At 37.3% G+C, this 15,813-nt stretch overlaps 1 protein-coding gene and 1 long non-coding RNA gene across 4 annotated transcripts in view; one reads left to right on the forward strand and one right to left on the reverse strand.

Annotated features, from left to right (window-relative positions):
• NUP107 (nucleoporin 107kDa) overlaps positions 1-14,572 on the forward strand; it is a 31,277-nt gene extending 16,705 nt beyond the window's left edge. For all 3 annotated transcript variants that reach the window (XM_010561749.1, XM_010561750.1, XM_010561751.1), the window contains 16 exons: positions 1,729-1,819; positions 2,978-3,054; positions 3,583-3,642; positions 5,044-5,189; positions 5,296-5,344; positions 6,488-6,557; positions 7,000-7,118; positions 8,747-8,785; positions 9,137-9,287; positions 10,325-10,431; positions 11,421-11,523; positions 11,704-11,864; positions 12,049-12,174; positions 12,889-13,002; positions 13,290-13,457; positions 14,400-14,572. In XM_010561749.1, coding sequence (XP_010560051.1) covers positions 1,729-1,819; positions 2,978-3,054; positions 3,583-3,642; positions 5,044-5,189; positions 5,296-5,344; positions 6,488-6,557; positions 7,000-7,118; positions 8,747-8,785; positions 9,137-9,287; positions 10,325-10,431; positions 11,421-11,523; positions 11,704-11,864; positions 12,049-12,174; positions 12,889-13,002; positions 13,290-13,457; positions 14,400-14,507 — 1,689 coding nt within the window. In that variant the 3' untranslated portion in view covers positions 14,508-14,572. The remainder of the gene's footprint in view (positions 1-1,728; positions 1,820-2,977; positions 3,055-3,582; positions 3,643-5,043; positions 5,190-5,295; positions 5,345-6,487; positions 6,558-6,999; positions 7,119-8,746; positions 8,786-9,136; positions 9,288-10,324; positions 10,432-11,420; positions 11,524-11,703; positions 11,865-12,048; positions 12,175-12,888; positions 13,003-13,289; positions 13,458-14,399) is intronic.
• Positions 13,475-15,182, reverse strand: LOC104828221. The gene is made up of 3 exons (XR_774003.1): positions 15,099-15,182; positions 14,334-14,550; positions 13,475-13,727 (listed from the first exon to the last, which is right to left on the reverse strand). It is a non-coding gene; the product is annotated as an uncharacterized LOC104828221 (long non-coding RNA).
• Positions 15,183-15,813: the final 631 nt, after the last annotated feature.

Genomic DNA, 15,813 nt, shown 5'->3' on the forward strand with positions numbered 1-15,813 from the left:
GCATTAAATTAAGCAAACTTTACTTGCTCTACTCCTCTAATGTTCCCTTGGGTATATGATCTGAGTGGAATTGAGGAAGAGAGTCAGGCCTATTTTTATCACCTTGTTGTACAAACAGTTGCAATGACACATTTGGAGGTGTGTCCCAGGACTGAGAACTGGGGGCCAGTGCACAAGATCCATAGGCTAATACCACCATCAGAAGAAACGTGGTTATTTACAGTGGTTACTTTCTTAGTTAAAACAATTTTTTCTTGCTTGCTTTCTACCTTTTGTTTTCTTACCTTTGTTGTTTGGCAGGGTCTTCTTCAGCAGTGAAAACTCTGATAGACTTTATCTGAGTATTCTAGAAAGCACGTTATTATCCCCCATTAACTCTTCCACTTTAAGTGTCCTTGTTCCACCACCTTGGAGAATATATGACATGTATACTTTGCATTAATCCTTAGCTGAGTAACATCCAGGCAGTTTCGGTCCTAAAGCTGTTCTAAACAACGATTCCCAGTTGTGAAGTGACTTTCATGATTTAATCATGTAAATACTTGTATTGTGGTGTTGTCTAAAGGCCTCAGCTGGAAACCGATTCCCTTACACTAGGCTTTATGTATGTATAATGACATTTGAGTAATGAGAGGAAAAAAGGGACTTGAGATTCTTGTGCCCAAGACCTTAGACTTAGGAATATGGTTACTTGCTAGTATTCTGTTCCAATATGGTGCACGTCCATTAATTTTCTGATAGTATAGGCAAATGAGCATGTTGCTGCAGGGCAATATGAATATAAATTTGCAGCACCAGTTGTTCTGCAGTCACTGCTATGATGTCCCTGCTGTCTGATAAGCATGCAGTGGGTTATTCACTACTGAAAGAGCAACTTAAAATACTTCCAAGTTTACTCTGAATTAAGAACGAACCTCTGTTTATTTACCTATTACAATAGGTAATACCCAGCAGGTAAGCTAGAACAACTTGCTTGTATCTTCTTTAAATTTACTGTTTGTCACCATTCCCAAAATGGCTGACTGTCTGCAGCCTTCCAGTATGAAAAGAACAGAATTTGGCTAAACAAACGAAGACTGCGTATTGCAATTTCTCTCACTGTTCATACTGTTTTCTCAGTCCTGGAACAGTACCAGTGAGACTAATTAGATAATCTGTAGCTGACTTTTTTTTTTTCCCAGGGGTGAAGGATTGGAAGAATTGTGGGGAAGCTTTTTTTTGTACAGTTTCTGTTCTACTTTCCATGCTATTCAAAATAGCTTTGACTTAAACCTGCTTGTGCTAGTGCATAGACTATTGAATACCATTATGGGAAAGGTGGGATTGCTATTTTTAGAAGTGCATGAGAGGTTTGGAAAGCTAAGTTAACTGGAATAGTAGATGACTGTGTGAAGAGATGGATTATACATCTAAGCAACAAGACGACACCTTAAACTAAACTTACCAGAAGGATGTGTAACAGCTGTTTGAGCTAGCAAAGATGAGACTAGCATATTTCTCACATTGCTATAAATACCAACTGTGTTTAGTGTAAAAAAAACAGTGATGACATTTTATTCACTTTGAAATCTTTCAGTTGTTTTGACTTTAGGATTCTCTATCCTTATTTTTTGCATAGTAGAATCTCTAAACAAATTAACTATTTTAATAAAGTTCAAATTTTTAAAGGAGAAGCTGGTGGTTTTCCTACCTTGAAGTCTGTTGCTGAGCAAATCCATTATTTTTCAGGCACAGCGCTTATGCAAACGATGTGGTCAGGCCTGGAGAGCTGCAACTTTGGAAGGATGGAAATTGTACCATGATCCTAACATAAATGGAGGTATCTACTTCAAAGTGCATTTGAGACAGATGTAAAAATAGGGCAGAGGGCTTTCTCTTAATATCTGTCTGTGGCAAAGAGAAATAGCTCTTTCTTTTTACCTTAAGAACCCTTTTTGTATCTGAAATGTTTTATCATGTCTGTTGAACGTGTAAACATATAAAAACGAATATTTTAGTTGAAGGTATGAATTCACTGAATCCACTTAACATGCTAAAGTCACTTTCTTTCTGAAAATCAAGCATAATCACTAGGAAATAGATGTCTCAGAGTTCCAGACAGATCTTCTCCACCTCCATATAATATTTCAGTCTGTATTTTCTCAATATCTGAATTGTGCCACCTAGCAAACATTTTGTTGCTTGCAGGCTCCAAAGTTGGACTCTATATCCAGCTTCAGAAAGGTATAGTAGGACTAGAGTTCAGCAAATGTAAATGCAGGAAAAAGAGGTGCTTTTTAAAATATTTGAAAGTTGTTAAATTACCTTTCTCCTTGGTTCTGAGGTTCCTTGCACATGGTCCTATTTATAACACAATACCTTCCTTCTCTTTATGCTCAGGACATGCAGGATTTAGCAAAGAATTTAAGAACGTGTCTAAGCATTGTACATAGCCAGGTCTGGAAGGCATATTGCTTTCCTACTTTTCAAATCCTGATACCTGTTACTTTTATCTGCATGCTTCACCAGTGTCCTAGCCTTGTTTTGAGCGTACCTACCTAGCCTGCTGTTATGTGGGTTTTCATGTAATGATGCATACCCTTATGCAGATGCATGCAGAATAGCAGCACTGAAGCAGTGACGTTTTTTAGAAGTTTGTATTCCTTAAGATATAAAAATTCCTTTTCTCCTTAATTTTGTGTTTTCCGAATGTAAACATTATAGATATGTTGTGGTCAAAAACATTATTTTCTTCAAAGCTAGTTAGCAGCTAAGCTTTCAAAATCCTGTAACTTTAAGATGTGCATTTACCAAGCTTCCTGGAAAAGCCACCTTGTGGTCCAGTCGAAAGCAGCAAAATGCTTTGGGAAGAGTTCCAAAGGGATTGAAATTGGGTTAATAACAGAAAATAGGCTTTACCTTGTTACTGGTTTCTCTTTTTTTAATAGCACCTTCCTCTCCACCCCCCCCCTTTTTTTTAATTATCCTTTGCATGTAGGGAAAGAGCTGGAGCCTGTTCAAGGGAATCCATACAGGTGCATTTGGAAAATAAGTTGTTGGCGTATGGCTGAAGAGGTAAGACAATGCTGATTTGCTTGATATTAATATATAAATTGGAACTTTTCTGAACTCTGTAATATGATTTTAAGTAAAACTAACTCCTCTGTGTTTGCTGCTTATAAGTTTGGCAATTAATGTTTGTAAGAGGACTTCTGAAACAACGTATTTATGTCTTGTAGTGAAAAATTACATAATCAGCATCAATTTTTCAGGCTTAGGAAATGTCTGACTTTTTTATTTGGTTGAAAGTGAAACTGCTGACACTGACTTTCATCTTGACTTAATTGAATGGGAAAATAAAAATGCTGCTTTCTTTCCAGGTCAATATAAATTTTTAACATAAGTTACAAGGGGATGCTAGTGAAGGGGAGGTCACTTGCTATTCTTATTTTGGCTCCTGATGTGTCCTGTGATTTTCCAGCTTTTCTTGGAAACTGTTAGATGGAACATTTTGTAATGGATTAATCTCTAATAAAATGTAAAGTGAGTAGAAAACTTATATGCTTTGTAATTGAAAGTTATATTTTCTACTGTTTATTTTAGGAGCAGTTTAATAGATATGAGAGAGCAATCTATGCAGCACTGAGTGGAAACCTCAAACAGGTATGTCAGGCCTCATAGTTAAGTGGTGTTTGGTAGTTGTACATTTTGTTTCTCATATGTGACAGTGATATCAGAAATACTGCAATTACTGGTTATTGTACTTCTAAAGATCTAGTAAACAGGACAATAACAAACATTGCTGCTTTAGTAGACATGTTCTTTGTAGGATTGACATGCCTTAATTAAATATACGTTAGACTCTTCTTAGTATTATTCCTGCTGACTTTCAGTACAAACAGTTCTAATGTTGTTTTAGTTCCTTTCTAGTTCAGTATTATTTAAGAGCTTATATAGTCACTTCCCTGCTCATGCACAGTATACTTACAGATGAGTTGGTGTATCCAAAGATTATTCTGTACCTGAATTCCATTATCAATAGGTTTTATACTCTGTATGATGCTCACTTTTTAGTTTTCTCTTTTTATTAGTTTTAATCCTTCAGATGTTTTTGTGCTCTCCCACTCCTCTAACTACTGATTTTTAATTTTTTTTTTTATTTTTAAGAACAATGAGGAACGTTGCAGACTATCATAAAAGTTTCCTTGCTGTTATAGTAATCCGTGGTAAGCTCCTACTTGAGGAGCTTGATTTCCGTCCCCCCCCCCCGCAATCTTGGTATGATGTAGTAGAAATAAAGATAATTCAGAAAATAAAAAGAGGGGGAATAGGGAATGTTTTCAGGTTTTATTCATTGAAGTTTAAAATTAGCTCTTTTACAGGAAAAAAGGCATTGTAAAATTATACAGACTTACAGAACAGAAGATGCTTACCTTCCTGTGACAGAGCAGAGAGACATTTAATGAAATTAAATTTCAGTAATTTCAGTAAAATTCAGTAATTTTAAAATTACTGTAAGAGAGAAGTGTTTCATGAAATGCAGTGGTTTTTCTGGAACTTGTCCTAGGGTTTCAATGCTGAAAGAGCCTAGCAAGATTCAGAGAAGAACTGGATATAAAATTCTCTATATCACCACAGCAGCAGTACTCCCTTCCTCCTACCTTTCACAGCTCACTACTGCTCTGAGACTTGTACAGCCATGACATAAACCAGTAAGGCGAAGTGATCCTTCTGAAAAGTGATCAGGCAGAAAAGTGGATAGTCTTCATCTGGATTGGTTTTCTGAGGTGGTACACAAGAGGCAGAATGGTGTTGGAGTGGTGCTGCCTCTGGAAGGAGGATAGGACTATTTCTGTTGACTACCTTTGATATAGAATAATCAAGGAACTAGAGCTTTATTCAGTGGAAGGACTTTTTGTATCCTGCTTTGATGAAGGAAAGGCTGCTGTGGTTATTAGTCTGCTTTGGTGCCCAGAAATCTGATCCTAAATTACAGTTGCTCTGTTTGGATTCTGATAGTTCTCCATCTCTTGATAATTTTTGCTCTGTTTTTTTAATATGTAGCTTCTTCCAGTTTGCGATACCTGGGAAGATACTGTTTGGGCATATTTCAGAGTCATGGTGGACACTCTTGTTGAGCAGGAAATACGAACCTCAGTAATAACTGCAGAGGAGATGGAAGAGCTCCCTAGAGATTATTTAGAAACAAAGTAAGTTTTAAGTAAAATTATGCTCCTACACTCAACAAAGGATCCTGTATGATCTGTTTGGAATATTCAAGGTAATGTTTTTTGCCTTTTCTCTCCTACTTTGAAGCTGGACTTCAGAAAAAGTTTTTGAAGAACTTCAGGCAACAGACAAAAAGGTACATGTTAACTACAGTCTTTCTTCTCACTGTTTACTGTTTTTTACTATTCCCTAGGTTCTGCTTTTACTACACTATTTAACGAAATGGTCAAATTGCACAGTGACTGATTTATTCTAGGTTTTCTACCTCTGTAATGTGTAATTTCTCAATTCAAATAGATTTTTCTATATGCTGCCACCTTTTAATGATGAAAAAAGATACAGGTTTTGTCTTGCCTCATGTCTGCCAAACTAGCGGGGTGTGCTAAAGAAACAGCTGACTGTCAAGTGTTGTCAGACATACAAAGCAGACAGAGTAAATCAAATATTTAATGCTTTGATAAAATGTGCAAAGATAGATTACATACTGTTTCTTTGTAGGAGGTTTCAGTTTTCTTTATAGGAGGTTTGTGTGCATATTTCAAAACAGGCCTTTCAAAATCTAAAGGCATATTTGCTTAACCTGTGTTTTTTTGTTACTTTCAACACCCAGGGTGCTTAATTAATTTAAGATGGAGTATATAACTTATATGTTAATTTTTGTAAACATTAAATTGAAACTGCACTTACTGTTATTTGATGAAATAGACATATAGCATTTATCATATTGCTAAGACAAAGACATGTTGAAAGACAGCTTACAGATTGATGCAGTCAGGCACAGATACACCCAGCTGCCTTTGCCTTTCTAGTGCAGTCCTCACCATATAGCAACTTTACAGGTGCATTTGAATTGCGTTTCATGCATTTAATTCCTCTACCGGAAAAAAAAATCTCCTCCCCAAGTAAGGTCGTAAGCCTTTTCTTTAAGGATTTATACACATTGTTGTTTCTTCTGTGACTTTGTAGAATCTATTCTCTGGAACATTGTTATTTGTTCTCCTCTTCAGAGCAAAAAGCCCTTAGTCTTGGGTCTCTTCCATGAAAGTATTAACTCCACAGATCTATATTCTGGTTCTTTCTTTCAGTTTGTCGATATTCTTGTAATTTGACATTGAGCTAGCAAGTGCCTTTTCTCCTGCTCTTTATGCAGAATACCCTTTGAAATAGGATAGCTTTTTTCCCTAAGGAGGAACCTTTGCTTTATTTATAAGTTTGCTTTCTTTCTACATTATGCTATAAGATTTTATTCAAAGTTTGAACTTTCTTTTTCTTTCCCCAGAGGGTTATAGAGGAGAATCAAGAACACTATCATGTGATTCAGAAATTCATTATACTGGGAGATGTGGATGGTGAGCTTTTCTCTGAGTAATTTTTAAATGTCAACTGACTGCATTATTTCTAGTGACCTTTCCAGAAACTTATGTGTGAATGGATTTTAGAGGCACACAGTAGGCAAGCTCCACCTAAAACCTAAGCTGCTGCTTTAATCAAGAACTGTAGGGACTTTCTGCAGTTTGACATACAAGGTAGTTTTCAAAGAAGTCATGAAATCGTGTAAATGTGTCAGAATATATGTAAGACTGTTGCTGTAACTTTTCTGAGAAATGACAAAATACATATGGCAGATATTTCAGCGAAACTGCTAAATGTTTCCAAAACTGTTGCTGCTCTGTTTTGTTTGTCTTTTGAGGCTATATTACATTTGTTGAATAAATGAATAATTTTGAAATATTTCTGAGGTGTTTTTTCCCCGTGATATGGCTAATATCAACTTTTCCTTGGTGGCTCTAGGTTTGATGGAAGAATTCAGCAGATGGCTTTCCAAAGACAGAAGTGTGCTCCCAGGACACCTCCTTCGTTTCATGACACATCTTATTCTGTTTTTCCGCACTTTGGGTCTGCAGACTAAGGTAAGTTCACTTGTAGTTGAATTGTTGTCATAGCAATAGCTAGTCTTTGAAGTAGAAAGGCTTGTGTGTAAATATATAAACTACATACAATGACGGTAAATTGCTACCAGGCTGATGAGGAGCTGCATGCTTAAATAGTATATTTGTTGATCTTGGAGCCTAAGTACAACAGTCAAAATTAGAAACGAGCATCCTCCTCCCCTCCAGTTCAGCTTGAAAATTATTTTTTGAGGATGGTGGATCCTACTTATAAGCCCTTTATTGAGAAGGACCTGACTCAAACGTCAATGTTAGGATTATTCATAGCAGCCAAGATGCTTTGAATATGAACCGATCTTATACAGAGTCCTTGGAATTGTACCTATTGCTCTAAGCTCATAAATGTTTTTGCTTGAGGTAATTGGTACTAGCTGAAACTTTCATATTTTCTCAAAATATATACTAAGTATAGCTACCTAGCCTATTTATGCTAAATATGCAGATGGGTCACACAGCTGTAATTACTCTTTTCTGAGGCAATCACAAGTAATTAGAAGGTCTCCTTTTCTACTATTTTAAAATTTAGAAGCACTTATGTATCAAATATGTTTCTGAATGTAACCTATTTTGGCAAAAGACAAATGTGTGTTTTCATTAGATGATTTAAATACAGCTCTGAGTTATGTTTTTTCATGCCTCTAATCATTGCTTCATTCCCTTGTTAAAATTTATTTTGAAGGCAGTTAAGATTTAGCTAATTAAGAGGAACGTGTGTGTGTGTGTGTGTGTGTGTATACATACACATTTTTTAGCCAGACTCAAAATTTGCTAGAGTAGGTCTTTAAGCTAAAGTATGGTAAGACTCTAGTCATTAGCATACGTTTAACAGAGGAGACAAAGAAGGTGCAATTTCCTACATAAATTCCATTGTAGGATTGCAAGCAACTGTTGATTACTGCCTCTACAATTTTGGAGTAGGTGAATTTACTGGAAGATTACTCGATCAACCCTCAGTAGACCTCAGAGGGAAGAGGCAGTTGTGCAAGCTTTTATGATGTTCCTTATTTGATGTTTGAGTACAATTCATAGATGAAGATCTCTAATTTCATTTACACATACAAAACTAAAATGATAGTTCTTCACAGTAACAAACACTTGAGTCGTAGCTAAAGCAGTCTCAGGTGCTTTGGTTGTTTAGTGTAGGCTATTACAGATGAGCCAGGTGATATTTATTACCTGTACAGAAGAAGATTAGAACTTTCTATAATACAACAGTGCGTGTAGCATACTGCAATAGTCATCTGTTCACCTGACATTTTATTTATTAATTTAAAAAAAAAGGTAAAATGGAAATATTTGAAAAAAAATTTAAAAGTAACTTTGCAGTTAGACCAAAAACTGTATTATCCAGTTGCTGAAAAAGAAAATCCTTGGAACACTAAATCTTTGAATCAGAAGACTTATTTTTTTAATCGCTCTCCAAGAGGAACAGTTCTTCCAGCTGAGCCTGTTTGAATGTGTAAATTAACTGAAGCAAGGATAAGCAAATAACCTTGTGTCTGTGTAATAGTGATACCCTGTAAAGTATCTTTTTTTTCTTGTGCCACATTATCTGATTTAAAACTGAATTTTTATTTGTTTGCAATAAGGAGGAAGTTTCTGTTGAAGTCCTAAAGACCTACATTCAGGTAAGCTTTCAAAAATATAGTTTGCTTTCTCTAGTGTAATTTAAACATAAAGGGGGAAGAAAAGAAGACTTAAGGTTACAGGATGGAAAGAGCTGTGACGCAGTTAATGGTCTCTTGAGAAGAGATACATGGAAGCTTGCCTAATATGCAGAGTTTCTGTCAGCAGTGCTTGAATAAGAGACAGTTTTATTGATCCTTGTTTAGGAGCTGAGAAGTGGAATCTTCCTCTGTCAGAAGAAAATAATCAGAAATCTCTTACACATTGATGTTTTTACATAAAACATGTTTTTACATGTGTTTACACAGAGGAATATAGTATGTTTTTCTAAATATTTGCTTCTTATTCTGCAGCGGATGGTATCTGAGAAGCACACAGATTTAATAGCATTTTATGTTAGCCACTTGCCCCCAGAGCTAGCTGTTGCTCAGTATGCTTTATTTCTTGAAGATGTTATTGAAAGTGATCAACGCCACCACTGCCTTGAATTAGCAAAAGATGCAGGTGAGATATACTGATATTCCAGTTACCATTTTATATGCTGGATTATTTTGTGTTTCAGTAGCTTTTAATAAGACCTAGCTATGAAGATGATAATGTTTCCTTCCTGTGTCTCTTCATTTTTCAATTAAATAAAATTAATTTGCTGATCACTTCTTCAAGTAGCTATATTGTGGTTTTTAACTAACCTGGAATCGCAATTCTTTCTCTGAATTAAACTAAATATCACTTTTGCTTCTGGATTATGTCCAAACACAGCAGGAAGTAAATGCCAGCTGCCTGCCTCAAGCTGAAGCTCTGAAGCTTGACATGATCATATTATTTCAGAAAACAAATTATAAAAATACAAACCTGTTTGGGGATTTAGGAAGGTTATGAGTATCTTGATTTTTTTGGTCCTATTTATAGTGCTCTTTCTTAGCCACGGTGAGTTGCTTGCATTAATCGTAAGCTTGCTTCCAGGCCCACACATCAAACTAAAAGGGACTACAGTGAAGCAGCACACTGTCCATTGTTTGACAATGCCTCTGTGCCACTCAAAATTCACAAAGAGATAGATTTACTGCAGACTTCAGTGTCTGACTTTTCTTCGATCATTTTTTAGTTGTTTTCTTTTAAAAACTTGGCTAAGGTTTCAAAAAAAAAACCCCATCCTGCTTCAGCATCTGTAAAAGAACTATTCTGAGCTTTTCCTGGTACATTCCTGTCAAATCATAGTCTTGCCATCAGATTTGTAGGAATCAGTGGTCTTAGCAAATACATCTATATGCTGGTCCCCAGCACAGACTGAAAAACTTGTTAGTTGTCTTATTCTTTTTCCCATGTCTGGTGTTCTCTGTTATCTCAAATATCATTCTTCTAAAATACCTGCAATAAATTACGTATCTCAAAAGCTTATAATTTAGTCCGACAATGTGAGTGTGAACAGACTGATGAGAGTTACTGATAGTAAGGAATAAGATCAACAATTGGAGTCTGAAATTCATTTTGTGGCAAGTTTGAATTCATGATCGCTCTTACATAGTTCTCTTTTAACCCAGGTCTGGATGTTGCAACCATAACAAAAACTGTTGTTGAAAACATCCGCAAGAAGGATGCTGGTGAATTCAGTCACCATGACCATATGTTAGATATGGGCACAACAGAGGTAAGTGTACTTCGTAGGGCAGGTATTCCAGTTTGCAATCAACTACAGAGTCTTTTACTGTATATGATCCATATTTCTCTTTCAACAATGGTGGAAATTGCCTTGAAAAATCCTGTGAGGGAAGTGTACTTTCCATGTGACCAAGTGAGGAGCTGAATTGCACGAATTCATAACTCTGTTTCTACATCTCCTTCATATTCTGGGCTGTGGTGTATGTTGCTCAGCAGCATGTCTGTATGCAAACAGTAAGTGGAGATAAAGCCCATGAAATTACTATACCAAAATCTGTTGTAGCTGAGAGCAGGGTATTATTGTAGCTTCTAAGAATTATGAGGATTAATACTCTGGATCTCAGATGTACCTTATCACATGCTCAAGTGACGTATTCTAGCTATGACAGATTGCCTTTACTGACAGTTTCCTTGTCATCACTATTGAGTGTTGGTTGGATCCAACTCAGTACTTCAGTGACAGTGAGGTACTGTTAATAGCTTGCGTTCAAAGTACTCTTTAGAAAGCAACTGATAGTTTACAAACTTGTGGCAATTTTTTTGCTGTTCAGTACAAAGTTTAAACTCTAAGCCAAATAGGTAGTTTATCTAATGCAAGAGTTGGAAAACTGGTTGCAGGTTGATGGCACCCCTGAAGATTATAGCAAGGGCTCCATAAATCATGTTTGTACAGTGTATTCATATTAAAGTTTGAGGAAGACACATGGTAGTCCATAAAAATTTTTGAGACCTGATGTTCATCCATTGGTCTGAATATCTTGCGAATACTTAGAAATGGATTTTTTAATTATTCTAGGTTGCAGAGATTGTTTTCTAAGCTTTTGATACTAAAGTTGTGAATAAAGCTATCCTTGTTAGTATGTCGTAATGCTATCCAAATATCTCTAGAAACTTGTGTATTTCATTGACCAGATTTAACCTGTCTACCATCAGCTGTATGCTTGAAATGTTAGTGAGTCTATATGTTGTTTTTTACAGGCGGATCGGCTGAAAATAGATGTAATTGATTGGCTTGTATTTGATCCTGCACAGAGGGCGGAAGCACTTAAGCAAAGCAATGCAATCATGAGGAAGTTCTTGGGTACTGAATTTCGCAAATACTGTTGACCTTTTAAATGTTGTTTTTGTTCTTGTTGGCTCTTGGCATTACACTTGATATAACTTTGAACCTAGTCTATTAAAAAGCATTGGTTTGTCAGTTTTTATAAAAATAAAGTATGGAAATTGCAAAGCTGTTGATACTCAGTTCATGTTCTCATAGCATCCAAGAAACATGAAGCTGCAAAAGATGTGTTCGTGAAGATTCCCCAAGACTCTATAGCAGAAATATATAACCAATGGGAAGAACAGGGAATGGATACTCCGCTTCCAGCTGAAGATGACAATGCTATACGGGAACATTTATGTATTCGGGCATATTTGGTGAGTTTCAGATATGCTGTATTCCAAGTTATTACTTAGAAATAATGGTGGCTTTGCCTTGGTGGTGAAACTTCAAGTTTTGTCCATTTGATCTAACTTCTGATTCCTGGATGCACTATATCTGTGCATTTAATGACATTCTTGTAATTATGTAAGTCAAAAGACTGTTTCCAATGCAATCCAGGAAGCCCACGAAACCTTTAACGAATGGTTTAAACACATGAACTCAGCTCCACAGAAGCCTTCTTTGTTACCACAAGCAAGTTTCACTGAAAAAGTGGCCCATGAACATAAAGAAAAGAAGTATGAGGTATGTAAAAGTTCAAGTTATTTACTATGAACATGTACATTCTTGCCTAGGAGGTGGTCTTAGTTTAATGAAACGGAGTAGAAGACTGCTAATTCATATTGCTTAAGAACTCTATTATAAATTATTCTGGTTTTATATTGGGGGAGTATGAAACAGTAGAATAGTAATGCCACTGCACAATAAATTCTCGTGTGTTGGGGTTTTTTTTGTATGACTCAGCTTTACATATAATATTTTCAAGTAGTAATAAATATTCATTGTAATGTGTTGATTGTCAGTGTTATTAATAACTCTGAGTACTTGATTTTGCTATTAACTCTTTTTTATTCTTGTATTTGTCACATTTTCTTTTCTAAAAGATGCTGCCATTTTGTTTGTTTTGCCAAAAGTTCTTTTTGCATGTCTAGCCAGTATGAATATACTGTATTCAGTTAATACAAGTATGTGTTTTATAAGCATGGCAGAATAATTGTTTAAAATTATCTTCCTCTGGTGGCTTTGCTTCCGAACAGCCTGTCTGACACTCTGGACAGGGAATTAAGCAAGGATGGAAATAGCTGTTAGCAGCAGGCTTTTAAGTTTTAGCCATTGGCTGAAGATTCTAATTTGAATTGGAGCTGCGCTGGCTGTTGCATGCTAGGTGAAGAGTCTGTCCTAAAATAGCCTTGGAAATTATCCTGTTCTGCAGTAGTTTATTTTTTATTTCTTTGCCAGATGGATTATGGTATTTGGAAAGGCCTCTTGGATGCTCTTACAGCTGATGTGAAAGAGAAAATGTACAATGTGTTGCTGTTTGTTGATGGAGGATGGATGGTTGATGTTAGAGAGGTAAAATGAATTTTTATATCATGGCGCAGACCACAAAGCATGGATTGTACTCAGTTGTACCTTTGTCACCTTTAGTTTGATGTGCTTCTGCTTAATTCACTCTGGCCTTGCTGTGACCAGTTACAGATTGCTTCCCCTTCGATTACTGTACAAATCAGCTCTGGCAGTCCAGTCCAGGCTGGTTAGTCCAGTTTTTTGCCTCTGACGCTACTAATTATGTGGTTATGCTGAGTTGCCTTTTAAAGGTAGACGTTCATAATACTAATACGTTATTTTGCTATCGTAAGGATGCCGAGGATGACCCTGAACGAACGCACCAGATGATTTTGCTGCGCAAGCTGTGTCTGCCAATGATGTGCTTTTTACTGCACACAGTGTTACACAGTACTGGACAGTATCAGGAGTGCCTGCGACTGGCTGACATGGTCGCTTCTGAACGACACAAGCTTTATACGGTGAGTTAGTGAGAGCTGCAGGCAGCTTAGCTTCCATTTAAAAGCTCTGTGGGTTGACTGTGGAAGAAGCTTCTATATAGAGAGGAAGACGCCATATGTTCCTTAACATCATAAGTTTCTTTATCTCTTGCCATTCACTGCAGTAATAAAGGGCTTCCTTGTATGCTGACTTAAGGAATCAGAGAGTTAACTTTGAAACCCTGAAGATGATGCCAGTCTTCTGACAAGCAGTTCTTCCAAGTAGTGCAGTTACTAATTTTTGGATGGGGGCTATTGAATTGAATTAAGTTTAATAGTTGGACTCGATGATCTTAAAGGTCTTTTCCAACCTAAACGATTCTAAGTTGAACTGTAGAATTGTAATTGATTCTTTTTTTATTTCCATTACATTTCAGAACATTGTATAAGCAGGTTTTGTTTTGGAGCACTTGGGTTTACCTAACCTTCTTTTCTTCCACAAGCCTGAAAAACAACCCCAAAAAACTTTATCACTTAAAAAAACCCCAAACTCAACCAACCCCCCCACACCTAAACCACAACACTCCCACCCCACCCCACCCCCAAAAAAAAAAGGCCTAAGGATTAGACATCTGAAAAGAAACATCAAGGCCAAGAAAAACACTGTGATGCATTTGCCTGGATTGGCCTAAGATCTCTGCCAGCAATAACAGGAGAATTAAATTTGGCTGTTTAGCAATAATCTCTGTAGTGGTTATGAGACAGAGCTATCTTGAGACTATCTTCAGGTTTTGGATACTACTACTACTAGCTTCCAGTCCTTTACTAAATGCCTTTCTGAAATGTCAGATGTTCACACTGTCTTCAATAGAAAGAAAGGGGGAAAAAAAAATTACAACTTAATTAACCACCATTTACTTTGATATCAGTGCTGTTCATTGCAAATAAATATAACTTCATTATTTTTAATTTTATTTTTCTTAGGTATTTTCAAAAGAAGAACTCCGGAAGCTTCTACAGAAGCTGAGGGAATCTTCTCTGATGCTTTTGGACCAGGATCTTGATCCTTTGGGATATGAAATTCAGTCCTAGGATTTCATGTAGATACTTGCAAAGACTTCTGAACATGGACATTCTGGTTATAAAAAAGAACAAAACCATGACTCAGACAAACTGTTCTGTTCTTTGGTGGGGGGGGAACAACCCTCAGGATTCAGTTTCAACTTGAAAAATTCCGACCAACTTCAGAGATTATATTTGTTATATACCCTTTTTCATAATTTTTTTTTTTTCTAATAAAAGTGCTTCACAAATAGAAAAGGTTTGTTCATTCTAATCTAAAATGTCGTTATGTAAATACGGCGATTGTATGAACCTTCATCTCTTTGCTCCATGCCAAAGAGCTGCCCGTAGCCTGGAAACATTACTGGGCAGGAGGAGAACGTGCAAGGGAACAGCAGAGAGGAAAGCAAGGCTGCGGGGAGGATGTATGTGGAAGGCAGGGGAGAGGAAAGTGGACGCAGGGGGCTGGAGGAGAGGAACGTCACCGGAGGAGCGAAGGTGTTGGGCTACCGCCAGCCCTTCAGAAGAGAGAAGGAAGGGCTCGCTTCGGGGCTCGCAGGGGCCAGCCTGTAGCTGCTGAAACGCTGACGTGATCCAGAACTGCAGGAAAGGCGATCGTACCTTGAAACTCCCCAGTTTCAGATCTTGCAATTGACTTAGAAACCCTGTTCTGGCCCGCTCTATGGGTGTAAACACGCGTTCAGCTGCTTTTGCCTTTTTTTTTTGCCTTTTTTTTTTGTCCTTTTTTTTTGCCTTTTTTTTTTGCCTTTTTTTTTTGCCTTTTTTTTGCCTTTTTTTTTTGCCTTTTTTTTTTGCCTTTTTTTTTTGCCTTTTTTTTTTGCCTTTTTTTTTGCCTTTTTTTTTTTGCCTTTTTTTTTGCTTTTTTTTTGCTTTTTTTTTTGCTTTTTTTTTTTTGCTTTTTTTTTTTGCTTTTTTTTTTTTTCCTTTTTTTTTTTGCTTTTTTTTCTTTTTTGCTCCAGCGTGCAGAGGCCGTGGCTGTAGTGAGGCTCCTTCGCCCAGTCAGTGCCCCAGACAGCTGACAAAACGCGATTCGTGCCACACCCGTGCGTGGGTATATTTTTATGTCCGTGCTTACAGAAATACCGGCTCCGGTTGATACCTCGGAGCGCCGGTGTGTTCCCGCCCGCCGCTGGACCGGGGAGATGGGGGATGCCTGGCGGGGAGGGGGGGGCCGGGGAGAGCTCCTGCCCCTTCCCCCGGCTGTCCTCCGGGCCTTAGGCCGCGTTTTCCGACGCTCCTTGCCAGGGGCTCCGGCCCAAGCCCGCTCCCCGCAGCGGTCGCGGTGCCGGTGCCGGTGCCGGTGCCGGTGCCGGTG

Source organism: Haliaeetus leucocephalus, unplaced genomic scaffold, assembly GCF_000737465.1.
Source record: "Haliaeetus leucocephalus isolate CR32 unplaced genomic scaffold, Haliaeetus_leucocephalus-4.0 Scaffold151, whole genome shotgun sequence".
NCBI classification, from domain to species: domain Eukaryota; kingdom Metazoa; phylum Chordata; class Aves; order Accipitriformes; family Accipitridae; genus Haliaeetus; species Haliaeetus leucocephalus.